This window comes from Phasianus colchicus, chromosome 16 (genome assembly GCF_987193195.1).
Source record: "Phasianus colchicus chromosome 16, bPhaCol1.hap1.1, whole genome shotgun sequence".
Classification (NCBI taxonomy): domain Eukaryota; kingdom Metazoa; phylum Chordata; class Aves; order Galliformes; family Phasianidae; genus Phasianus; species Phasianus colchicus.
The window spans coordinates 15,714,953-15,741,134 of NC_143451.1; the positions used below are offsets into that span (position 1 = coordinate 15,714,953).

Here is a 26,182-nt window from a genome sequence, read left to right on the forward strand (position 1 = left end):
GGTATACATTATCCAGTCGTGAAAAAGGTAGCTAAATGAAAATCATCAACACATAGAAGGAAAGGAAACAATTTAAAGAGATAAATGTTAAACTTGCATCATCACCACTGCTGAACTTGTATGCTGTGCATAAATACTTTGCCTGAGGATTTAATTTTGCCCTCCTGCTGAAGTGAAATACTTGAATTCATATTTTGAAGTCTGCAAATCAAAATTAAGGGCAGTGGTTATTAGGGTAAGACATTCTGCTGTGTCTTGTGAACACAAACTGTTAGCATCTGGTTGCTTTTTTTTGTCTGAATTGTTAAGCAGGCATTTTCCACATCATACACTTCCTTAAGAACAAGGCAAAAAAGAGTCAGTCACTGAGGAAAAGGACAAGAGTTAACAGCTGGCTAGTATGGCTTCTGGAAACCTTTAAACTTCTCTTAATGCTTGTCATAGCAATAGCCCAAAAATTCAGTTTAAAGTTTGCATGACTCTATAATGTATTTATTAGTCTTAATAACGTTTTTCACCAAATCTGGAAATAATGCAAGAAAGGATTGCTGTTCAAATAGTTTACTCCATCTTTATGCAGAAGTACTGTTCCTGGTAATAGTTACACAAATCTCATTGGTAGTCAAAGTGAATAGGTTCAAGTTTGGTCTCCTTTCATCAGATCTAGTAGTTGAATGAGGTGCAGGAATATAACACCTGTCCTGAATTGCCCGGGACCTTCATGTTTCCAGGGTTATGAGCTTACTAGAGTCTAGTCTTATCTCAGCAATTGTCTGTGTTCTGCATCTGGAATGAATATTCTGTTTCCACTTTCACATCTCAAGAAATACTTTTGGGGGTGTCTTAATTTTATCTTCACATAACACCTATAGAATTATATGGCATTTACTGTGATGTCCCAATAGCGCATGTTTTTTTTTTTCAGCAGGGGTTGTAAATCATCTGTGAACAGGTGTTTGGCTACCTCCAACATTTCTGATATTAAATGTGAGAGAAATGCTTTTAGTTAACTGGAACCATGTGGACATATACAGTTTATTTCTGAGCCATGTACTGCAGAACGTGTAACTCTGTTTCTTGTATTTCACACACACATTTTTGTCTAACTTATCTTTTTCATCATATTTTCTCTTTCATATTACTTCTTTTCACATGAGTTGCATCACAGCTGTTTACACTTCGAAGCCACGTAAGAGTAAGAAACAGAGGAAATGGGAAAAGTAAGAATAAACAGTTTAATTCTTAATCAGGTACTGCTTTTGGTGCTTTAACATGGTGATCATTAATGCGGAAAGCTCTGGAAGCCTTCGTAAGCTGGCTTGATCATCTGAAGAATGCCAGTACTTCCTAGGGAAGTTCATGATTCATACTGAAGGATTAAGCCAAGAGAATCTTGTGACCTAAGCAGCCTGGCTCTCCAATGGTAAAAATGGGATTTTCTTATCTTTGCAAAAATAATATTGAGACAGAGAGCAGGGATGGAAACAGACAGCATACGTTTGATTGAAGAGCTAGCAATGCTCAGACAGCACAAGGGAAATTGCTGTTTTGGCAAACTGTGAGTGTCGTGATAGAAAAATAAATTACAGTATATGAAGTATTCCTCAGAGATGAATCACAGCGTGTCTGAGAAGCAGCAAAAATATGAACTGTAACAAACAGCGACAGATATTTTGTCTTCAATGTCTTGAGCGATACTTAGGAAGTGTTCAGTCATTCACCTGGCAATTCAGGAAATAGCTCCTCCCTGGGTATTAATCACTTCAAAATGATCACATTAACATGTATTACATTGTGGTAGGTCGCCAGTGTAAGAAGACTGGGTACAAGATTTGGAGTGATGACATGAAATCTAATCCTATTTCTAATAATAAACATCTACTTGACAGAGTCAGTCAGCCTCAATATTATAGCTTCTCCATTTCTGCTACTGAGATAATAATTTAGCTTTTGATTTATTTGTTTAGAATCTTGCAAAAATGACCTTTGAAATAAGAACAGTAAAGGATACAATACATGGGAGCATTGCAGACTGACTCCCCAACCAAGAAAGCTGCATAAACGCATTTCCTTTGGTCGCGCTCACTGATATAAACAACCTTGGTTATATTTAGATTCACATCTAGGTGCCTTGCCACCTCTGTCATCTCTCTTTATTCTTATTTTAGAGTTTTAACTACTTAAGATGACAAGGAAATAGATACAAGAGCACCAGCTATCATTACTTTTTCAGAAAAGCAGAACATTATTGGTACATTATAACTCCAGTCTTGTTCTGCATTCATTTCCTTTGAAGGGAGGATCAATGTTAGCAAGCAGAACTGTAATCATTGTGTAAATCTGATGATCCTGTTGGTTTCTTCAAAAATCATGCAGTCAAATTCCCTAGCATTTCCTTAGCATTCACAGTGCAGAAACATCTGATAGGAGAGAATTTTCAGCAGCAGCTTTTGTGGGAGCTGCATAGGCAGGTAACAGCAAACTCCTTTTGGGGCAGTACTTTGCATTGGTTTATGTGCTGGGCAAATCCGTGATGAGGGAATGATGCTGTACTGTAGGCACAGTAGTCATTTCAATAACATCCAACTGTTCTGCTGAGGAAAATGTACATTTAAAGCTCCTTGATCTGTGGGGAAGAATTACTATCATTATGCTCCTGCACTCAGTTGCAACATCTCAAGTTTATATTTATTCATACGTGCCTTTGTAATCCTGTTGAGTTGCAGTGGGAATAAAACAAATTATACAATGAAAAAGTATAAATCATTGCAGTACGTAAAGCAATTTCCATCACTGCTGCTAGAAACTGCTCAAATAACAGTAATTTTTAATCTTCTGCAAAGCATAGCAGTGCATTTAAATTTTAATTCTCTTTTGTGATGTTTGGAGAAAAAGTAGACAAATTGCAGTACGAAAGTCAATTTCCATACAATGCTTTAAACAGTTTCGCAAATTACAGTTTAAATCTTTCAAGATTTTTCTTCAATTTCAGCAGTGCACCATGCGTTGGTAAGAAGTGAAAGCAGACCTTTAGAGATGCATCCTGGACACTCATTTTGCCCCCCTTGGTGAAAAAAGGATGGGATGCTGCCAGGACAGCCGTAGTTTCTGCAACACAAAGCTGAAGTTACAAGATTGTTGTCATAAGACAGCAGAAACAGTGTATGGCAGTCTGTGCCCTGCAGTGCTGCTGTTCTTCTGTTGTTTTTACAAACACTGCTACCTTTGTAGGCAGCCAGGCTGCTAATTTCTTCTCATTACAAGTATATAAAAAAAAGTCAGACAGAGCTACCTCTAGTAGACTGATATTAATAATGTGAACAGTTAAGCCATCAAGAAAATTGTATGTTTTCAGTGAAGCCAAGCACCTGCACACAGACAATTTCTGACTTACAGCTAAATGCTATTCAGTGTTTGAGAATGGTGAGAATGGAAAAAAAAGCCTCTGCTGTATTTCCTTCAAGACAGACAGGAGCGTGTTTATTTTCCCCAAATACCCATACACGTATGACACTCTCAGCAATGCTCAGGTGCTGGAAGAGTGACACCTTTTTATTCCTTCTGATATAAATCCCGCACATGCGTCTCCTGTATGTGTGCAAACACAGGAGGAAGTAAGTCCTGGAAGACTTCCTATGTGTTCACTTGTGAGCTTCTCAGTGGGAAACCAAGGCACAGGACATGGTTCTCATACAAATGGGCAAAAGCATCTACATTCCACAGTGCCAAGTAATCGTCAAATCCTGAAAAAAGTCCAATTCTTGTCCTCCTCCAGGCATCTAGGAATCACTGAAGTCTTGCAAATAATTATTTTACCTCTGTTTACTGACCATCTTGCAGAAGTACATATTTCACCTCTCTGTCCTCGTTTTCTTTTTGCTTTTACCCCATAATGTGGGACAGAATATAAGTTCTTCATATTTCTTTGTCAGTGTAACAACATTTTCCAGGCAAAATATGTCACACTTTTCTCCATTGGATTGTTATTTCTCTAGAGCCATAAAAGTTGGCATATTGTAAATGCCAGTGGTGCTTCAAAGCCTGTCTTGGTGGGGAAAAGGACTGCAAAAACAGTATTTCGTTACTTTTGTAAGGAAAAAAAAAAAGTAACCATTTTGTTAAATAGCTTTTCAGTGAAATACACAAAAATGCCATTAGTTGGAAGGATAACAGTTCTCCTGTGATGCAGGAAGAAGCCCTTTTTCTTTGCGCTTTTATTATTCATAATTAATCCGCTCACCTCAAATTTCTGCCAGCAGCCCCGTGCGCAATGCATCACTGTGTGTTATCTCTTTGTTTCTGCTTGTTCTATCATGCTGTGTGCAGTTATGAGAATGTAATGGAAAGTGATATTTGGGATATGTAAGGCAGGATCTCTAACAATATATTTTTTGCTAATTTTAGTTCAAATCCAGAATTAGTGACAATGTCAATGCAAACACAGTCTGTTTCAGAACAAAAACAGGCAGGAAAGATCTTAGGGAGCGCTGGACGGAGGCGTGCAGCAGAACGCAGCGCAGCACCTTTTGTGCCACATCCAAATACACACTGCCTAATTTTCCATAGAAAAGGCAAACACATGGAAATGTGGCCACAGTGTCCACAAAGTGAAAAGACAAACAGCAGAAAATGCTTATTTTTCATCAAGTGAAGTCACTAGTGAAATTCTGTTTACTGTATCACGTGTGGCACAGTTGCTTATGCGTACCAGTATAGAATTTATATTATGTGTTGCAAACACATACTGCAGCCATAGTGGTGCAGGGCGTGCAAAGCAGGCAGATTCATTGAGGATAACAGATAAAGTGTCTACAGCAGTGAAAGCTCCTGTTACTAAGGACAGAAAATGTCTTTTTTCAGCAGATCAATTTGGGCACTGACCGATTATTTTCCATTTTTCAGCTGCACAAAACTTTTCCTCACATTTCCATCCTGTTCAAGTGAACTAATAAACCCCTGGCACACCTCTTGATACTGCTTATCAAGTTGTCCCGTATGGCAGTGTTTGCAACAAGAAAATGTTTATCTTTTTGCCCCACTCAAAGCAAGCAGCAGAACAGAAAGCTTCTGCAAAAAGACCCTGGCAGTGGCCTGCAGCCTAATGGGACTCCAGTGCTGTTCTGTTTTTCATTCCCATGTGTTTTTTTTTATATGAACAAGCATGTTTTCTAAACTCTAATGCTAAAGATTGCTAATGAATAGTTATAGCTTGAAGTAAAAAGAAAAAAAAGAAAAATGTTCCAAAAGATATTCAAATTATTTTTTGTTCTTTCCAGTTTTTCCAACACCTGAATGCCAAACACGTACGTCAGCATTCTGCAGAATGAGAGAACAAAGTCCCAATCCCCTACTGCATTTAGATGTGCTAGTGTGAAAAACAGAAGTGGTGTTCAGTGTTTCGTAGGTGAAACAGGGAAGTACTCTTTCCTCTTTGCTGTGACATTGATAAAAAGAAGTGAGAATACATCCTTGGGATACCTGTTAATGTTAATGCTATCCGTTATTGTGCTGCACTGGAAAAGTTAACTTTTAAAATAAGATAAACTTGCTGTTACAGGTATTGTTACATATGGAGCAGAATTAACGCTGACCAAGGACGTTTTCTTAGGGAGACAGGCAAGCAGAAACAGTGCAGCAGCTCTCCATTTCTTGCTTCCTTGCAGGCCGCTTCTGATAAAAAGTCAACATAGCCAGACCCACCAAACAGCAGTAACGCTGGGCTGCTGCCCTCCAGCCCCCACCACGTCCACAGAGCACTTGCTGCAGTGCCAAGGCATTGCACAGTCCTGGCAAGGGCATGCATTCATTCCCCCCTGCACTGTATGAGCATTTGCGTTTCAGGACACTGCAGTGAGTGCCCTGCTTTTGGAGAAAATCAAGAAGCCTGAATTCACTAATTGGTGTGGCTTTTTCACGCATGCATTCCGTAGTGGGATGCTGGCACAAGGTATGTTATCAGGACATTGCAGCTGCGGCTGTCTCCTGTCTGCAGGAGTGCCTTGACACAGCTACCTTGTGGGTTTTTTTTTTTTTTTTTAAATTCTTGGAAGTTTCTGTTTATTAACAGGGCAATCAGCAAAGGAGGAGACAGGAATAAAGCTGGTATGGGAAGATATTATGGTTAAGGCCTGACAGACTTGCCCTGAGCCGTGGCCCCGAATGGCAGGAATCAGCGTTCTGCAGGGAGCTGCTGGCTGCAATCCTCGCTGTGCCCAGCCAAGTGCATGCAGCAGCTCACCTTGCCTTGTCCCACTGAAGGCCTCTGGCACCTCCTGGAACATGCCAGGCCTACATGACATACCTTGGCTCTTCCAAGCTCTTTTGCGATGCAGGTGCAGCAGTGCTTCCTGTGCTAAAGCTCTGCATCCATCACTGACGTGGCCACATGCCCTCGGGTGCTGGGTGTCCCCTCTGCATCCACTGAAGCAGAATTGATACCGCCACAATTCAGTACAGAACTGGGTCTGCTGCTGTATTCTGAGTAGCGTTGCAGTAATCAGTACAGTAATGGTAGAGACACTACTGCAACTGAGATGATAACGGCCAGACTGAACACAAAAATCAGAGGATTGTTCTGCTTTGTATAGGCTGCCCACTTAAGAACTGTGTGTCTTTTTCTGCTATTTCTGTTTATCTATTTTGAGGCTGCTGGTAGTCAAAAAAAACAATGGATCAAAAAAACCTAAAATGCTGGTAGTGCTCTTCCATTCTGTAAAAGAATGAAAGTATTCTCGTATTACTCATTTCTTGCCACATAACAAACATTTAATATATTTTCCACTGTGGAAGTGCTATTTGAAAACTACTACCTACTTTCTGCTGTTCTAATATTCAGATCAGTGTGATGAATCCATTGGTCCTTGTTAACAACTCCTATAATTGAAAGAGACCAAGATCCTGAAGAGTCTGAGGGAAATGTTCACTTTGCTCATACTTAAAAAAACAACCACGCAGCAAAACGACCACTGACAAAGTATTTTGTACTGCAGCCTATCAGCAAGGTGCTGCTGTTTCAGCAGGCAGTCTGCAGGTGGGTTCTGCAGTCCTTCCTCTGGGGCTGTACCAGGTCCTGAGCTTTTTGTCACATGCTACTTCTAACCAAATCATATAAGCAGTTAAAATATACAATTTGAAGCAAGTACTTGAATTTGAATCTTTAAGGATATATCACAAACCTTTTTAATTTGATTCCCCTCCTTAAATTTATGCTCAGGACTGATAGCTGTAAAGAAATATTTTTCTCGACAGCGGCGTAACGTGATAAACACGTTTTACATAGGCACACCAGGGAAAAGCTTAATTTTGCTACAGCCTAAGACTCTGACTCTAAGTAGGTGTGTCTGTAAGAATCAGCTGTTGCAATCTACAGGCTGCATCTCCAAGCAGTTGAAGGAAAGATGGCTTATGTTAAAAAACACATCTTTTCTGATATTCTTTAAAGTTTATGTGTCATATGAGAATACAACATAGGGCAAATGCAAAATCATATCAGCTTTAATGCTCAAACCTATTGCACTGCTCTCATATAGTACTGTCACAAGTACAATCCCCCAGAAGACTCTTAAAAAGTAATTAGAATTCCAGTCTTTTCTCATTTAGTCTCTTTATATAAAGGTGATAAAAATTATAGCTCTGGGAGTGATCCCTCCGCAGATGTTTAATACTGCAGAACATGACAGAATCTGTGCAGCCTCACACGTTTTTAACACATAAGTGCAGAGTCTTTGGGAGCATCACTTGGAAATTAAAAGTTTACTGAACAAACCCCTTTATTCATAACATTAATAATTCAGTTATCTAATACTTTATAAGTGATTTTGGTCATTTTCAGGGCTGCATAAGCCTCAAGCCAGCACCTTTCATTCACATTAGAAGGTGCCAGGAATCTCTCTGTGATCAACAAGTCAAACAGAAACACTGAGGTAGTGATAGGAACATCTAGAATTAATAGAATGTCTAGCTTTTCTACTGCTTTCTGCCGGACACACATCTGAAATGCTTTTCCATGTTGGAATGGATACGTAAACATGCTTTGAGCATGTCTGTGAGTACAGTCCTGGGCGACAGAGCTCATTCAGTGATTTGAGACAGTGGTTTTCTTACTGCAGCATCTATCTGAGCACCAAGGGCTTGGGGTTGTAACAGCTAGCTCCCCTTGTGACCTACAGGATACGACCTGACCCATAAGATCTTCCTGCTGGAAAAATGAGAAACACTTGAGAAATTTCTTTATTTGGGGAGTCTGGGGGTGTGGTTTGAATATTGGAGGGTGCGTGCATTTAACTAAAAATACTGGGCAGATCTTTTTATTTGAAAAATAGCCTGAAGTATGCTCCTACCAGCAGTTAGCATTCTGAGTGAGGTCCACTATAACAAATTCCTTCAAATCTGCGCAAAATCTGTGTCAGTTTTCAGACACACATACTGAATTCTTAAGTTAAAAACACACTCATTGCACCAAGAGTGCAGCTCTTGCTCTTATGCCAAAATATGTTCCTTTTCATGAGCACCGTGCAGTTATCAGCATGTCCCTTGCGTTTATGACTTAATGACGTTCATTCATCAACAGGCAGTGGCATATCTTGCCATTATATTTTAAGCAACATTAAACACAACCGAAAATAAGGTAAATAAAAGAAAATCAGTTGGCTCTTTTAAAGTGTTTTTAGAGAGAAGCTGTATTTAGAAGCTAGGTCTTCGAGTAGTTCACACCAGGCCCAGCAACACAGAAGAATACTGCAAGAGCAATAAGGATTTTTAGGGGCATTATGATAGTGTAATGGAAACACATCTGCCCCCAAAAGTCCCTCATTTTCCCTGCGGTAAAGAGCCATGCAGGAAGTGGTGACTTCTGTGGAACATTGAGAATGAAACTATAAAGCAATTTTTTTTTTAGTTAAAACACTTTTCCAACAATACTTCAGGATTTCAGTAAAACAGTAGTTTTCCAAACAATCCCTAGCTCATGCACCTGGGCTGCATTACATGGTTCTGTCCATCCACCAGAGTGAATTGTGATGAAGTTCCTTTGGAAACACTGAAAGTACTGGACAGCTAGAAAGAGGAACTGCACAGAATTATAGGGCTATTTTTGTTCTTTCATCTATCCAGAATTTCAAAATAAAGCAGAATAATCAACATAAATGTTGACCTGCATCTCTGTTTTTTAAGTATTTGCTTCAAGTGACGGTGCAAAGTTAGATTTGTAGGAAAAGGGAACACATAATAAAATCATATTCAACTGTTATGTTTTGTTTCAAAGCATTTCAAAATGTTTTATGTACAGTCATGTGGGCAGTTTCCCATACACAGAGAACGTCTGCTCAGAGTACAAACAAAAAGGGGAATCCCCCCTTGGTAAAGGCTGCATGTTGCTTATTTACAAATCTCATAGCAAAGCAGCACACTGGCACTGTTGTGCCTACTCAACTGACAACCCTAACAGAAAGTCTCTTTTCAAGTAACTAACTACTACCACTACTACACACAGTAACTATCTCCTAGCAGGCACGTTCTTCAATGGATCCATTGAGCATAACATATAGAATATAACATTGTAGAAAAAAAAACAAACAAAAGCAACCAATTCCTCATATGTTATTTAATACGTCGTGCTGTATAATCCATTTGGTCTTTCTTTGTTCCTGTCCCCATGTTCCAGAAACATTACTGTGATGATGCCTGAATTTGGTGTTGATGCAGCTCCTGTGGCTTCCAGCAGCACCCATGTGCCTGCTGCCAGGGCTGTGTGCTGCTCTGCCTGCTTTCAAATAGGCCTTTTGTTACAAAAGAAAACTTTGACACGGACAGCAGCAACAACAAAGTAAAAACTAATGTTCTGATGACTGTACAGACTTTTGTTTCCAACAGAGTCAGTAGATAACAAATAGAAATATCCCAGCTGTAAAATCACTACATTCTATTACTGACCCTTGTGGGCCAGTCCTGGAACATCCTGCAGCATCTTTTCTCACCCTTTCCAAAAAACATGTACATGTGTCCTGCTGTAGATGACAGAACACATTTTGTCTTTATTTCTCCTGGCCTACAAAACCATCACTTTCAGACGTGGATGTGTGGCTCCTGCATTATATCAGCTTGTAAGGAAAGGCCATGAATCTATTAAAACTATTTTGGCTCTGTGAATTGCAGCCTCTTCCGCTAACAACTAAATGAGAATATTACAGCAGTACTGCTTGTAAAGATGGAAATAACTCTGTTTAAAGGTAATAACACATATCTACGGGCATTTAGTATTTTCTGAAATCACACAGCACCGATGCAACGTTTCTAAGATTTCTTCTGAGTTCAGCTAGGAACAGATATGCTCCAAAGAGGAAAACAAAAATATATCTTTTAATGCTCTGGAGTCTGTGGAGAAACGTGATTCCAATGCAAAAAACGACGCTGATCATAGAAGGGCCCTGATCCCAAGCGGGGCTGAGAGATCCATGGGAACCTTCTTACAGCAGCCCCAGCACGCAGCCACATTTGGTAGCTCACAAAGAAATTTACCTCAGTAACAGCTGTGCTTTTATTTCTATTTCTATTGTCTTTATTTACTTTGTGCATCTTGCAGAAAAGCCCTGAAAAAAAACCAGAGAGCCACCTGTGCACCCAGCGCACCGAGGAGCATCCTGGCTGCTGGTGCTGCAACAAAGGCAGCAAAGCCAATTCTTTGTTCTTTCTGCCATGCCTGTGCTTTTACCAAATTCCCTAAATGTTTGCATCTCTTGGGAAAAAAAGCATATTACACTGCAATGAATTATTAACTAATTTGCACTGAGAACAGGGCAAGCGGTGACTTACACTCACTTACAATCCTCCATTTCACCAGAACGCTGTACTCTGGAGCTGCCCGTTCTGAAGCAGCTTTATGCACGTAATAAAACCGCTTTCATACCACTTCTTCCACCACAGGTGCAGCTTCCACATCAGAGCAATGTTTTTCCTCCAATATTTAATTTTTTTTTAAATATGACTGGGTTTTTTTTCCCTTCATAACCAGCAGATACGATTTCCAAGACAAAAAAAGGTGATGATACCTCTGTGAGATGCATTTGAACAGATTCTCTTCCGGTGTGTGGAGCAGGCCTTGCGCAGGCGAGCAGTGCTGATGTGTACAGTCAGAAGGGCGAGGGAAGAGCAAGGCACAAGCCAGCAATCACAGCACGGCTGCCTGCCTTCCTGCCCTGGAAGAACTCCAGACTGCCTCACAGGGGGGACGACTGACCTCAGCCTGGACTAAGGAATGGCTTGGAGCCGGGTCCCAGACTCTGGTCACTGCCACCCTCTCCTTCCCAGTGGCCGTACTGGAGGGCAGTCACAAAACTCTTTTGTGGTAACGCGTGGTCAGAGAATGTCAGATGCTGAGGCCCTGCTTCAGAACCCAGGCTGCAGAGCAATCCCCCAGCCATGCCACCCGGCTCTGATCTCGCTGCTGTCAGTAACGTGTCCACACATTCCTGCTTTGGCAGGGGGTTGGACTGGATGATCTCTGGAGGTCCCTTCCAACCCCTACGATTCTGTGATTCTGTGAACAGACAGAAGACGCTGGATAACCCTCTCCTGCTTCACTGCGCATAAGCTGTTTTTTAAAGCTTTGCTTCAAAATGCTGAAAAGTCATTCTAAAAATGAATTTTTAATTTATTTTACATAGAAAACGGCTAGTAAGGCTTTCAGTTGTATAGATAATGAATGCGATAAATAATTGGAGTTGATCTTTCTAAATATCATCTTTTCAATAATTTGTGACAGTTTTTATCTCAAGAAAATGAATTTTGATTCCAAACATACTGCCTTCTTTTCATCTTCTCTACATTCCTTCTTGCTTTTCAAACAAACCCAGCTGTCCCACTGCAGATGCTGGGCACTGCGGGACGCTCCAGGAGCAGCGGTGCTGGGACCACCCTCACCATCCATCACAGTAGAAACATCTTACTGTACATGAGAGAAACAGGAGCTCATTACGTAGGCTTAGCGGTGGGAAAGAAGGTGATGAACAATTTTGAGTGAGAAAGGCCTACAGAACTATCACTGTGTTCTTGAAGAGCATTCAGCAGCCACTTACATGGTCATACACCTTCATAACTGTGTTAACTGCGCTTGAATGAGTACATGTGCATTTCCTTTATCAACAGTAGAGAACAGGATAGGATCTACCTGAAAAAAATCAAATCTAGCTGTTTGTTTGACAAAATGTGAGCACACCTCACGGAAATAGTACAAAAAGATGTGCTTTGATTGAAGAGCCTTCAAGAAAAACTCCATGAGCAGCAGAGCAGAGGTGCTGCTGGAATGTGTGAGTTCCAGTACTGCTGTGTATTTAAGTGTGCAGTAGCCCATTACTGAGTGCAGCAGTAGCTCAGTGCTAAGTTTAGTGTCCACTGTAAGACCAGAACACATTGGTTTCTTTTGTAGAACAAAGTGACCACCAAAAGCGGGACTTTGTGGGCCAGTTGGATAAAACATAAGCTCATCTCGCCCCCAAAACCCCGACTCTGGAACCACAGCCTTCTGAGATTCAATTTGTAAGTCAGGTATCTTTGTAAGATATGCCCAATTAATTGAGAGAATTGCTGCTTACAAGTAGCTAATCTGTGAACAGATAAATGAGACTTGTATCCAAGTGACAACGCACACACTGCTTTCTGGACGGCAGGAATTGCTAACAGATACTATGCAGTCTTATTCACACATCAGGACTTGTTTGTTTAGTTAAGCAGGACTTTCTGTAAGCGCCCATGAAGTCGCACTGACCTCACCCAGAGCAGCAGATTCACCAGACTCAGCACCCAAAGTATCTATTCACATCTTTCCAAAGGATCAGCTTGTCTATCTGTTCTTCTGTATCACAAACTAAAGTGGAACCATTGCAGGTGTCTGCTGTGACTCCTGCTCCTTACAGGCACAGCCCTGCACAGTGTTCACTCGAGCTGAGTGCGGCCGTTCGCTGCTGCTCAGCTGCGTCTGCATCGCACTGCTCTCAGCACTGCATTCCTCCAGAACTTCTTTAAGGGATGAGGAGAGCTCTGCACACAAAGGGAACGTATTTTCTAAATCCTCCGTTTATAATTCCTACAGTAATTCTAAATAAATACCGAGTTTAAAAGCATTATAGTTTACAGTTGGCGGCCGAAGTAGGTAAATGCTGTCAGATATGTTAAAGAAACGAATTACGGTGCTTGAAAAGCCACTACTACGTTTATGCTACTTTTGGAAATCCAAATCCGGAGCCAAGGAATGCTGCGCCAGCTGGACTGCGTGCTCAGCAAACGCATCTCGAAAGAAAAACGCGAAGTAGATTGCGGACATTCCGACTAAGCGATGCGGTTAAACGCGGGCCTGCAGCAACGGCAACGACGGACTCGTTTCTCCTCGCGACGCCAGGCTTGTCCGAGGGCCGCCGCAGACATCAGCTCACCCGCACGCCCTACGGCCGCGACCCGCCGCGATGGCCGCCCCGCGCCGGGCGCACACCTGTGGCTCCCGCGGGGCCGCGCCCCTTGGGCACCGCAGCGCAGCGCAGCGCCCTGCGGCCTCCCGCCCGCCGGCGGCCCCTGCACGGCCTGCGGCACGTGGGCGCGGGGCTGCGGGAAGCGGCGCCGGCGGGGAGGGAGAGACGGAGGCGGCCGGGGCTGCGCGGCCCCGCGCGGAGGGAAGAGGAGCGGAGCGGAACGGCCCCACCCGCGGCGGAGCGCGGCTCACGGCGCTGCGGAGCGGCCCCACCTGCGGGCTGCGGGGCCGCAGGCGCGACTCACCGCGTGCCGGTGCCCGGCGGTTCCCCGGGGCGGAGCGGGGATCCCCTGGCGGCTTCCCGGTCCGGAGAGCGGCGGCCCCCGGTGCTCGCTGCGCGGACTCCTTCCGTTGGCAAAATCCTGACTCATGACATAGAAGGAGCACCCTGCCAGGCGCCCAGAAACATTTCTTCATCACGGTCACGCCACGAGCCAAACAAGAGGCCACATCGAGGGGAGGGGGAGCGGGGGAAGCGGAGAAAAAAAAATCCAGAAGGTTTCTTTATGTTTTCCTTCTTTTTTTTCTTTTTTCTTTTTTCTTTTTTCTTTTTTCTTTTTTCTTTTTTCTTTTTTTTTTTTTTTTTCCCTAAGCTCCTTTTCCTTTAAAAAAGAATAAAGTGCAGGAGGGGAAAAAAAAAATCCGGCACCTGGAAATGAGCGGAGCAGCCGCACCGCCCGCTGCCACAAAGGCTCCGCTCCGCTCCTTCCCGCACCGCTGCCACAAAGGCTGCGCCGCCCCGCACCGCCCTCCCGCACCCCGCTGGGGCCGCGACCGTCTGAAAATGGCTTTTTTTTCCTTAGGAACTACCTCCAAATATAGTAACGGGGAAGGGGCATTCCTAGAAATTCGGGAGACGTCAGGAAGGGCAGATTTGTGACATTCAGCTTCGCTTCCTGCAGAGGGCTCCCAGCGCAGGAGAAAAAATATCAAGCGCTTTTCGTGCTTCTTTGATCGGATAATGGTTCAAAAAGGAAGAACGGTAAAACACGTAACTCGCATTTCTCCGATAAGATCTAGGAGCTTTATAGGGGCAGCGAGCTAATCAGAAACCCCCGTCCTCATTTCTACCCGCGTTCACGGGCGTCTCTCGCCCGTGCTGACTTTGGCGTGTCCGCCCCGCGCACACAGCGCACGAAGCGGCGGACGGGGCGGACGGGCACGGCAGCTCCGCGGGGCCGCTCTCCCCGCCGGCCGGTTCCGCCCGTCCAGCCGCGCTGCGCCAATCCTTCCTGCCGTGGCTGCGCGCACGACTCGCACACGGGCCGTCCCGTGTCGGCTTTTGCTGAGGGGCGATAAGCGGCACCGCTCCGCTCCCGGCCGGGCTCCGCAGCAGTGCTTTACTCCCGTCGGGCGGCCAGCAGAAAGCTGCGCCAACGCTTCGTAGGAAGCAGAAGCGTAATTAATGCTTGCGAAGCGCAAACGTGCCGCTGCACGCTGCTAATTGTAATTCTGTAAAGATCTCAATGCTTTTCTAACAAAGCGTTATTTAGACAAGAAGACACAGTAGCTGGCTTTTGTGGAGAGGTAATGGATTGCGATTCGTGCAACTCTCACAGCCTGACCTGCCGTAATGAAATTCCCCTCGGCCACGTGAGCTCCTCGTTCCGTCCGTGTCACCGTGACGGGCAAAACGCCGTCCGCCCCCGTTCCAAACGCAACAAGAACTCCGGCCTCCGGCTTTGCTTCGTATTTGATAAACTCATTTAATCAAGCCCGTTACGGGCACGTGCTGTTCTGTGGGGAATCGGCACAGCCCGAGCGCTGCCCGGGGCGGCTCCTCCGCTCGGATTCTCCGGTTTCGCTCTGAGAACCCCGCGGCCGCCCCGCGCTTCGTGTCCTGGAGCCGTTCGAGCCGGCAGACGGCAGCGCGGAGCGGAGCGGCCCGGGCTGCGATCCCGCTCGCTCTGCGTGCTGAAACCGCCCCAAATTCACGCTTCCCGTTCTCCGTCCTTCTTCCCCAGGGGAGCGCGGAGCGCCGCGGCGCATCCCTGTGCCTCCGTGAGAACCGGCGGTGCAACGAGCGGGAGTCGCTCGTCCGGTCCGATCGTTTTCCTGACAGTAAACTTGCTCAAAGAAAAAAAAGCCAAAGACAAAATGAACGGCCCCTGCCTTTCTTTAAGCCAGAGCACGGCTCGGTACCGCCGGGACCCCCAGCGCGGGGCAGACTCACAAAACCCCGCAGCGCAGCCCGCTCCCCGCGCGGCTGCGATTCCGGACGGCGCTGCGAGGACGAACGTGCGCGTGAGCCCTTACCGCCGCGACCACCCGCAGCACCCCGGGCTCAGCCGGCCCGGCCGCCGCGGCGCTGCTGACGGTTCCGTTCGTCCCGCTCTCGGCGGCTCCGCCGTCCCCTAAAAAGGACCACCACAGAAGTTCCCTCCGGCGCGGACCCGCCGAGGCACGGACGGGGTTCGAACCCGTGATCTTCGGTTTACGAGACCGACGCCTTACCACTTGGCCACCGCGCCCGCGCTAACGCCTCCGACGCCGTTCTATCGCTGGCGCCGCTCCCGCCGCTCCGCGTCTCGCCGTGCGCGCGCGTCAGCACCTGCGGCCGTTGGGCGCGCGCGCGGCCGTTGCTCCCTCAGGCGGCGCCGTGCCGCCGCGCGTTCCGCCGAGAGGTGGCCCTCGTGCGTTCGGAGCCGCGAGTGCAGCGGTCTTCCCTGGGACGGAGGAACGGCTCCGGGAGGAGGAAGAGAAAGCGGGAAGAAAACGTGCGTCCTCCCAGGAACGGAGCGGGAGCGCAGACACTGCGGTAATTACACGCCAGACGCCGAATGTCCCGCGCTTGGCCGTCCCGGAGCCTCGGGCTGTTCTTGCAGCCCCGCGGGTGCCTGAGCGGCCCCAAGCCGGCCGGCTGATCCGTACGCCCGCTGTGCTGCTCGCAGCCCCACGCGGCAGCCCGCAGCTCCCGTCCCGGTGGTGCCGTGGCTGCAGCTCGGCGGGCCGAGCCGGGAGCAGAAGTGCGGTCCGTCCCACGCGGCCCCGGGCCGGCTGCTTCTGTGACAGCGGCCCGGCAGGAGCGGTTACCGTAGCTGCTGACGGAGAGGTCGGTTGGGCTGTTCGCTGCCGTGTCCGGTCTCCTGCCTTGTTAGAACGTTTTCTTTTATGTGCCGTATGTGCCGGTTGCAATTTGTTGTCACGGTTCCTGAGCAGCTCCTCTCTATGTTTGATTTATTGGTGTTTTCCTAACTTTGTGACAGAGTTGTGATCTCGTGGCAGGAGGAAGCCAGAGGAGTGTTTCAATGATAGCCGGAATTCATGTGTGTTACATCGCTTCGGATACACTGCGCTTTTGAAAACTTACTCAGATGGCATCAGAAATAGTGTTTAACTGCAAAGCAACTTCTAATGCTGAAATTCTTTTGTAAATGTCCCATTTCCCTGCACGCTCAAGATGAAATCATGAAGAGCTTCTGAGCAGATTAAGAAGAAATACTTGTTTGGGTTTAAAGACCGTTCCTGCTCTCTTTCCTTTAGATGGCTTCTTTAAAGATGGCCAAGATGGTAGAGCTTCCAAAACCCCAGACGTGTCCCGTGCTGTTGCTGCATTTTTACCTGGGATGAAAAGCTGGATGAGCTGCTCAGAAATCTGGTGAATAGAGTAAAGCAGGAGTTGAGTCTGGGATGTTGACTGGTCCTCAATGTGGTTAACCTGGATCCCAAATGTTATTCTGGGACCTCTCCATTGTGGGCAGCCTTTCAGTGGTGGCAGGATGTACAGACAGGCATAGATTTCATCTCCTGTCTCACTCTGGAATGAGTGACAGCATTGCTGAGAGCACCCTGGCAATTATGAAGGGAGTTAGTGCAAGATGCTGGCCATGTATTTCTTACCCTTGACTCAAACCAGGCTGTAAGCAACCTAGCAAGATCTCTGTTTGTATGAGTAGATAGTCCTTGGGAGCAGAGCACTGACAGCGTTCCTGTGTCAGTGCTTCACCTCCTGGCTTCCCTGGGCACTTCATTGTCTTTGGCAGGGGACTGTGAAAAAGACATCCTAGAGATGTTATCAGAATGACCTTAAGGGGGATTGCTGAGACAGACCCACTCCATCAGGGATTAATGGGGAGGACTTGTACATGCTTTGGATCTGTCAGATAAGCAATTTCTGATTCCTCAGTCCTGCTGCCGTATTATATGACTTCTGACTCTTTTTTTTTTTTTTTTTAACTGAATTTTTCATGTAGTAGTTTATAACTACAAGGAATTAAGGTGAAATTACTTGGCTACTTACTACAGTCTTTGTTGTCAGTAACCTTGGTTTGTCAGTGATATCTTTATGGTAGAGAATATTCTGATTAATTTTGGAAGGCTTCTCCTGGAAATGGTTTCTGGTTATGTTTGTGTGGTAATATATGTTTGGAAGGGCTTCTCTCAATACGCTGTTGTAGCATTTCTGAAGATTTTGATATAGAATCCCTTCAGTGATGACTATCATGTAATGTTTCCTTAATTGTGGCTACCTCATTAGAACAGGAAAAAAAAGCTTGAATCACTCTTTAGTTTTGAGAGTGTGTTTTACAGTGATCATTACCTTTGTTTGAGCTCTTTCTAAAAGCCCTCATTCTTTATCCCAGATCTTCATTATGTTGTGTGCTTTTCTGACAAAACCTGCTTTTCAAACTACCCAAATTTACTAAAGGAAAGTCTTCTAGATTCTGGCACTGAAAAGATAATGTCAGGGACTTTGCCAAAAGGAGAAAATTGGCATTTTTTTTCCTTCCTAAGTGTCATTCTTGAGTTGGAGGTGTTGCTGCCTTAAGAGAAGTCTTTGTTATGTTTTAATATGCAAGACTAGACCTTTCTAAAAATCATCCCAACTCTTGATGAGATACGTATTCATAAAGAACGTGTGTAATTGTGTAACTGTATTTGCAAAGATGCTGCAGGGTTGCTGGTATGCTCCTCAGCTGTCAGTTAGTGGTGCTGAGACTTTGTCCTAGCTTTATGAGAGAGCATTCACTCTTCACTTTTAATCAACGCAGATTTCTTGGAGGTGGTGCTATGGCAGAATGGAGCAGCAGTCCTTGTTCTGCAGAGGAGACTGGAGACGCATCATCAGGTAGTTTATAGATAAGCAGAGGAAAAAAAAGACCTCAAACCTTGTGGGTGTTTAGTTTTCCTCTAGTTTGCTTCTTTGATTCTCTTTCAGAAAGTTCTTAGTGGGGCTGCAGAGTGTATTGCAGGGGATGGGGAAACGTGAGGGACTTCACTGCTATCAAAAAGTCTGACTTCAGATGGTACAAATGTTCTAAGAAATCCAACACTCCTTAGCAACAGTTGTGTAATAGACAATCAGCTAATAGGCAGGAGTAGATAGCATTTATAGAGATGCATGTGATGGATAGCTGCTTTTAGAGCATTGTTAAATTGTAGAGTTCTTATTGAAAACCAGGGTTTATAGCTTGTAGAAAAGTTCATTTAGCATCATCTCAAGCTTTATCTGGCCTTGTCTTGGTGTTTACCCAATAATGTTAACATGAACACAGTTGGAAGGTGTAGGGAAAGGTGATAGCAGAGAACCAGTTCTGAATTACCAAAAAAGGCTGCTGGTCACCACCCAGTTCAAGAAAGATTTGCTTACCTGGCCCAAGGCCTGGGGCTCACTAAATACTCCACAAGGAGGGATCTCTAGGTGGAAACCTTTCCCTCATAGCAGCCAGCCCTTTAATGAGGGTAGGGAGGGCTGGAGCCAGGTTTTTGGAATTGCTGCCACCTGTGCTCCCAGGGCTGGCTGTGTCCCTTCCTCAGGTGCTCAATCATTGCTTAGGGCAGTGACTCAGCAATTCCCATATGGAGAAGTACATGTTTATTTTTAGGTCTTTGTAAAATTATTAAAACACGGAATTGCAAGTTGGGACCCAATGAGAGATACATTACTGGTACGTTCTGACTATAAATGCTGTAATGTACAAATGTGTAGTGAAAAAGTGCTGCGGTGGTTTTCCTCTGTGTTTGGACAGTGGTATCTGAAGGTAAGTTTATAGCACATATATAGCCTACAAACTTTTATAATGGATTAAATTCATACAGAAAAAGTATTTTAGGAAATTTACAGGGCATACTGTTCAGTTTTATGGGTGTTTAAATAATAATTTGATTTTGTAATACTTTTCCAAATTGTGAGGTCATCAGCGTTGCACAGACTTTAATGAGAAAATGGTTGGTGATCAAGTATGGAGATTGCCTCCATGTGAGAAAGTATCATAGTAAACACTTAAAAGAAGCAGCTTTATGACAGAAAGAATCTTCTGCATACTGAACAGCTCATAGTTCTTTCTCCTGAAGAGGTGCATGGAGGTGTTTGCTCCAAAACAAGCTGAGCAGAATACAAAATGCAAATCTGAAACCCAACAATCCAGCACATTTTGAAAACCCTCAAAGAACTTAGGAAAATCATGAATGTATAGGATAGATTTGTCTTCTGAACTTGCTTGTTTTTTAATGAACCAGGGGGTAGATGAGTTTTGGGGTATGGTGAACGTTAGCAGCTGCACATAAAGAAAAAAAGATTCCATTATGAAGTCAGGTCTGCAGGGTTCATGAGCTATATAAAAGGTCAGGGTTCTTAGCCTATGTTTTCTTGAGATGTGAATAAAAGCAAAGGAATTAAACTAACAAAACCCAATAAACCTAAACGTTGGGAGTTCAGGAGTTCTTCATTATTAAGGATGTTCTGTTCTCTCTGATTCTGAAGAAAAACCACCATTCTTTTGGAGTTTGTCTAAGTATCTTTGTATCATTCTCGTTCCTTTTTGTAGGAAAGGTACTTGATAACATTGCCCAAATATTTCTGATTCATACAATCCAAAATTTTAGTTTGTTATTAAGTGCATTTTTCATTTTTAATAAGTAAAACAAAACAACAGTTTTCTTTTTTCTTTTTATTTGAGACACTTAGCAAAAATGCTGAAATATCAAACATTTCCTCAGTAGCTACAATATTGCCACTATGTACAAAATATCTGATAAATGTACTACACATATAAAAATACAATATGCCTTACATATATACAGTACAATGTGCAAAACATATGGCATTCAAACATATGGAATTGATTTTAGGACTGCAAACAACAAATACAAAGGCATCATGGTTTCTTATAGAAAGGCAAAACATAAACTGACGCCCTGATTGCCATAATTTGCATTTAGTAAAGTAGTGCTTAAATGAAGAGGGCCCTAGGAAGAGGTATCCGTCTTCTTCTTTTCACCAAATGAGATGCTAAGACATAATTATGACTATGAAAATAAGAAGAGCAACACCTACTAGGGTTAGCGTCATTTCTACTGCAAGCAGTACTGTGGAAAAAATTCTATCTGGAAAAAAGCCTGTGCTATTACTTAATACAAAGTTCTCAAACAACAAAAACAAATCTGTACTCTTAAACATCAAAATCTGCTTTGAAAATATCTACATCCTTAATTTTAAAAAAGTATGGGTAATGCTTTTGGGGATTTACTTTCCTATACTTCAAAGTACAAAGTGCCTTCTTTGGCAATATAAATGGCAATGCTTTGGTTCCTTTTTAAATTTTTATATAACTATGATTTATTTTAGGCTGTTTTTGAATATCTGAACTGTACTTGTTATAAAAATAGTGTGATTGTATAGTTGTTAACCATTCCCTGCTTTTTATTGAGATTTCACTCTCGTAGCTTGAATAGCTTTTTTTTTTGGCTAGAATTCTACATATGCATTTATGCACTCTTAACCTAGAAGTCCATATATTCAGTCACTACAGAATGACACAGGTGTCTCTTTTCTGCATGTTATTCATCACAATAGAAGGAATACTTGAGATTATTTCAGGTTCAGGTTTTAATGGATGCTCTTTATTGGCCACATATATACCATGTGCAACTCAATTCCACATCTCTCTCAAAAGAAAAACTCTATTATGGCCTAGAAAACGTCAGAAAGCAATTTAATAGGCCACAATAAAAAAAAGATTTAACAAAATATTCAGTAGATATAAGTGGAAGAATATTTTTTTCCAGTTTTAATGGAATTTGCTTTAAACTTATAATGCACTGAAGATGCCATCCAAATAACTGTATACATCAGCGAGCTTTACTGTGTTTTCATTACATAATGTCCTTCCAGTTAATTATATTTTTTGACTGCATTTTCTCTGCCTTGAGAGCAGTTCAGCAGCAGCTTGTGCTTGGTTCCCAACTGTGGTGCCTACACTTTTCAGGCATCAGAATGTTTAAGATTATGTAACAGAGAAGTTTAATATTGAAACTTCTGGTTTGATTATTTGCTTCCTTGAAGGTAACTCCTGCTAGTCAATTTAGAGATGCCTTGAAAAGAAATTTCTGTATCAAACTGTGTTTGCTTCTAACGTGGCCTCAGCTTTTTAATGGTCTGGTTTTGCAAGGCTCTCACTAGATCAGAAGCTACAATTCTGTAAAGAGCAATTGGATAAACTGTTGGTTTTTTTTAAAGATAGAACTGCTAAGTTTACGACAGTGATTTCCTAACTGTTTGTAACACTGAATAAAATTTTGCCTGTAAACTTACTTGTCTTAAGTAATGCTGTATGGCACTACAAGTGCATTAACAAATACAGGTTACTACATGCAGGATGTGACTCCTTTTGATAAATACCAGCCCTGTAAAACATACCTGAGCTCCTTCCATGTCTAGGATTGTAAACACCAACTTTTGAATTTCACACTGTTAAAACAGTATTCTGATTTTCTTTGTAAGAATTTAGTAACAGCGGGTTTAACAGGATGTGTTCTGTTAGCATACTGCAGCCATTATATGGCAAATTTACTGCCAGTGCTTTCCTCTGCAACTGTTCTCCTATTGAGAAATATTCAGTTCTGTACAGTCAAACTGCACAGTCATGATTAAATTTCTAAGATGCGTTGTATCTGTGTCAGAAAAATTACAATGCAAAACATGCACACGCACAAATCTAAGCAAAATCTATTTCTGCCATAACCTGTGTATATAATGGTGGCAAATATATCACATTTCAGTACAATGGCTGTAGCAATCCATCATATATAAGGTTGTAATACATATAACCCTCAAATGTACAAAAAAAGTAATCACACATCCCCCACACCAGAATATCTGTACTTTGAAAACTAAAATGATCCCTTAACTTTTTTTTTTATTTTTATTTTTTTTTCCCCAAATAGACTTCTAGAGCAGAAAGCCATACTGTACTGCAAACAACACATCTCAGCTGTTTGGGTTTATTTCTGCACATAGATTCCTACGGAGTAATTAACATTCTACACTGCCAATGAGGATAGTTTTGTAGCAAGATGATTTTGCCAGTTTAAGCATATTTACATGCATATCAAAAATGACAGTACAGTCATTCTAGGATAATTTATTCTCTAACAATTAATTTAATTGCCTCTTATTTAATCAGAAGGCAGGGTCAAGAAGGGGTAATTGTAACCACTTGTATGTGGTTCAGTATGTGATGTACCACACACTACGCTGACGGTTCTGTAGGACTACATAAATTCCATTCAGAGTTGTTCCTATCAGACCAAGAGTCTTTAATTCTTGTTCCAGTAACAGTGAGGGCACTTTGTATCTCAGAGTATCAGCTCCCAAGATAATACGATGAAAAGGAATGCAAAAACTGAATGTACTCAGTGTTATTTAAAAGAGTCGTAGAGCATCAAAAGTTAAGGCAGACAGTCCGCACATGACGTTGTACTCGAGTACAGGAGGCACAGCAAGAAAGAATAAAGAGTTATGTCTTTCAGCTTCTGTTGTGAAAATATTGATAGATAGATCTTCTGTTCTCTATTTCAGATTAAGTAAACCCTGACCTGTAAAACTACTGAAAGTAGATAATGATCTAAAGTGCTGGTAGCTGATATGATGCCAGTTTAAACCCCAAATCAATAATATAATCCAGTATTTCACCTGAAGCCAATGGAATTCTGCACTTGATATCTGGAAACATGGAATTTACAGATAATTCTACAACATTTTATGACAAGAGTATTTGGTTTGATATTAACATGATTATTTCTTTTAATTTTTAAATGTGATTCAGGTTGCTAAGTGGTTAATAGGTACTTTTTATTTTGCTACTTAAGCTTCATACCATTTTTAATTTAGTTCCAACAAATTTTGTTTTTGAAGGTTGGTGGAGGAAGGAGTTCTGAAATAAGATCAGTTTTCAGACTAGAAAACGTATCACCTTTCCACTGCACTGAAAGGGACTGCTTTCTTTTGTCTTAATTTAGAAACACACTAATATGGAAAAATTCCAATTTTGTTTATCAGCCTGCCTCATCCATAACAACATTTAACAGCTATCACGGGAAACACTACTGTAGAATTTCCAAGTATTTTCCTTAGTGCTATAGCATTTTTTTGTTTGCTTTTCCTGACTTTACATAACAGACTCTGAGACACAGCTCATGGCTTTAAAAATTTTCATGCGCTGTTCTTGTGCAGTAAGAGTTTAATTCTGTTGTTATCTGTCCGTATGAGATATACCTTCTCACCACAAAACAGTATATCCTGATCATTTGCCTTTTATAGTTTTCTGTGTGTACTATTCAGAATTTTTACTGAGCCTGTTTACATTCCCTGATGTCGTGTAGTGGTAGACAGAGTTGTTCAAGAGCTAAAAGTATTTTTTAGGAAATGATCACTGTCCTGTCAGTATTGTCCCCTGCAACTCAGCTCGATCCTATAAATACCTTTAGCTAGGGGCACTGGGACTGCTCCTGCATAGATGTTTGCAGGACCATAGAGCATAACAGCATCATTTAAACTTTTCTGCTTCCTCAAAATGTTCTAAGATGCTGAGATACTGTATTCACTGAACTAAAAATATCCTCAATGACAAATTAAGATACTACTTTCATTACGGTAATTTCTTCAGAGCACTGTTCCCCTCTGTTCACAAAAATAATCTATACAAAGTTTAAAAGAGTATACAAATAACTGTCTGATATACACATTAAAACCTAGCTATTAAATCCAGAGCATTGTAATAGAAAATTCAGTGTTCTCAATATTACTTGGCCTCGCTACAGTGGATTTCTTGCAGTTACGCTTAATATCCCTTTGGATGCAGTTAAATTCTTCCCTCATGATTTAAGAATGGGGAAGAGTTTTAAAAGCCACAAACCAAAATATAAAAACAACTCGAACAAATTAAGAGTCTAGATTTATGAAACTTCACTGAACCAGCCAGTGTTTCTACTTGCCTTTGCCCTCACAATTCAATTTGAACCTGGCTCAGGCTATCCACAGGAACAATGAAGTGCAGTGATATCTCAACCTCTCTCAAACAACATTTGCTCGCTGTGTCAATATAGACGGTTGAAATCTCTCCTATGTTTTCTTCTCTAAGATGAGCCACGCTGTGTTGTTCATTTAAGCATTACAAAATCAGAAACATAACTTCTTTCTTATATATTTGGGATGCATTTCCCTTGTCGTGCTTTGAAACACTAAGTACAATCATCTTTTCTTGATTTGTGAAATACAGCCTGCAGAGAACCCTGATCTGCATTAATGGCATGAGCATGGAGTAATTCACTGTTGTAAACTAGAACATCAATAAGGAATTACTTTCAAGCATTTATTCTTACAGACATTTCTATTGTAATTTATTTTAACTGCAATCAGAATAGTGTAATAGAATCTCTACAGTAAAAAGAGATTTCCAGGTCATTTTCTTATTGGCTACAGCTTAATCCCAGTGCAACTGTAGGTCTTGCGTATCTAGAAAGTCAGTGGAAAACACGCTGGGGGCAGCAGAATTGAGAGGAGTGAGTCCAGATGAGGAGCTGGGCATTGTAATGTCTAGCCATTCCATATTGTCTAAATTTGTGTCAGGAAGGTCAAGAGATAGACAAGAACTATTAGTGGTAAACTGGGGGTCAGACGTTTCCATGGGTGAATGGGAGTGATCTAAAATGCTGGAGTGATTAAGCAGATCATTCTGGAGGTCTTCAATTAAAGAAAACGACTCTCTGTCCTCGTTACCGCTTGTCAATTGAGGAATTTCATTACCTGAAGGTAAAGTTCCATCCAGGAGGGCTTCAAGTTGGTTTTCCAGACTTATAGACAAGCTGGTTGTTGGTTCTAAGGACACAGGAGGAGGAGCCATTTGGATCTGTGGTGGTGGACGAGATATCACTGTATTTACTGGCATCGTGGTGATGTTGGCTGTTACTGGTCTCATTTTAGAAATGGGAGATGGTTCTTCCTTTATCGGAAGGGAAATCTCTGTAATAATAACAATAAAACAAAACAAACAACAAACCTGAGTTCAGAAAAGACAGTGACATGTCTTCAGGCTTACAAGTACTCCTTTTCTGCCCGCTTACTCTGAAGATGTGCCTACAATGAACTTCAATGGAGTAAGACATACATCAGACTATGTATATCAGATACTCTGAACAACAAAATATGTTAAATCCCAGAGTTCTGCTTTCAATAATACTCCAGTTATAAGAATAGTTTTATCAAAATGAAAAGGAACAGTTTTCTAGATCTCATCTTTACCTCCTTCACAATTTATAATTTATAGTTTTATATATATTTTGTTTTTATAGTTTGTAGTTTTAGAAATAGTTTCATTTATATCAAATATAAAACTCTTCCAATTAACTAGAATAATTATGGAACCAATGCATTCTCTCCCTGAGGAA

General features: G+C 42.5%; 2 protein-coding genes and 1 non-coding gene across 9 annotated transcripts in view; all 3 read right to left on the minus strand.

Moving 5' to 3' along the window:
* Nucleotides 1-10,736: 10,736 nt before the first annotated feature.
* Nucleotides 10,737-14,706, minus strand: LOC149915794 (uncharacterized). Of its 3 annotated transcripts, none has more exons than XR_016471566.1 (3): nt 13,762-14,706; nt 12,761-13,032; nt 10,737-11,533 (listed from the first exon to the last, which is right to left on the minus strand). XR_016471566.1 is itself a non-coding variant. In XM_090151310.1 (2 exons), the coding sequence occupies exons 1-2, from the start codon at nt 13,931-13,933 to the stop codon at nt 12,860-12,862; spliced, it is 345 nt and encodes a 114-aa protein (XP_090007436.1). In that variant the 5' UTR covers nt 13,934-14,706; the 3' UTR covers nt 10,737-12,859. The 3 variants fall into 3 exon arrangements, 1 of the variants encoding a protein (XP_090007436.1); XR_016471565.1 differs by having other exon boundaries at nt 10,737-11,941; XM_090151310.1 differs by having other exon boundaries at nt 10,737-13,032.
* A 1,209-nt stretch (nt 14,707-15,915) lies between these two features.
* On the minus strand, nt 15,916-15,987 carry TRNAT-CGU (transfer RNA threonine (anticodon CGU)). Its single transcript has one exon. It is a non-coding gene; the product is annotated as a tRNA-Thr (tRNA).
* Nucleotides 15,988-20,391: 4,404 nt separating this feature from the next.
* Nucleotides 20,392-26,182, minus strand: part of MRTFB (myocardin related transcription factor B) — a 71,436-nt gene continuing 65,645 nt past the window's right edge. For all 5 annotated transcript variants that reach the window (XM_090151286.1, XM_090151283.1, XM_090151285.1 and 2 more), the window contains one exon: nt 20,392-25,757. In XM_090151286.1, the coding sequence (XP_090007412.1) occupies nt 25,219-25,757 (539 nt within the window). In that variant the 3' untranslated portion in view covers nt 20,392-25,218. The remainder of the gene's footprint in view (nt 25,758-26,182) is intronic.

Coding starts and splice junctions, on each gene's coding strand:
- LOC149915794 (XM_090151310.1), bottom strand. CDS start 13,933: ATGAAGAAATGTTTCTGGGCGCCTGGCAGGGTGCTCCTTCTATGTCAT. Junction 13,033..13,761: donor CCGCCGGGCACCGGCACGCG/GTGAGTCGCGCC, acceptor CTTTGTGTGCAG/AGCTCTCCTCATCCCTTAAA.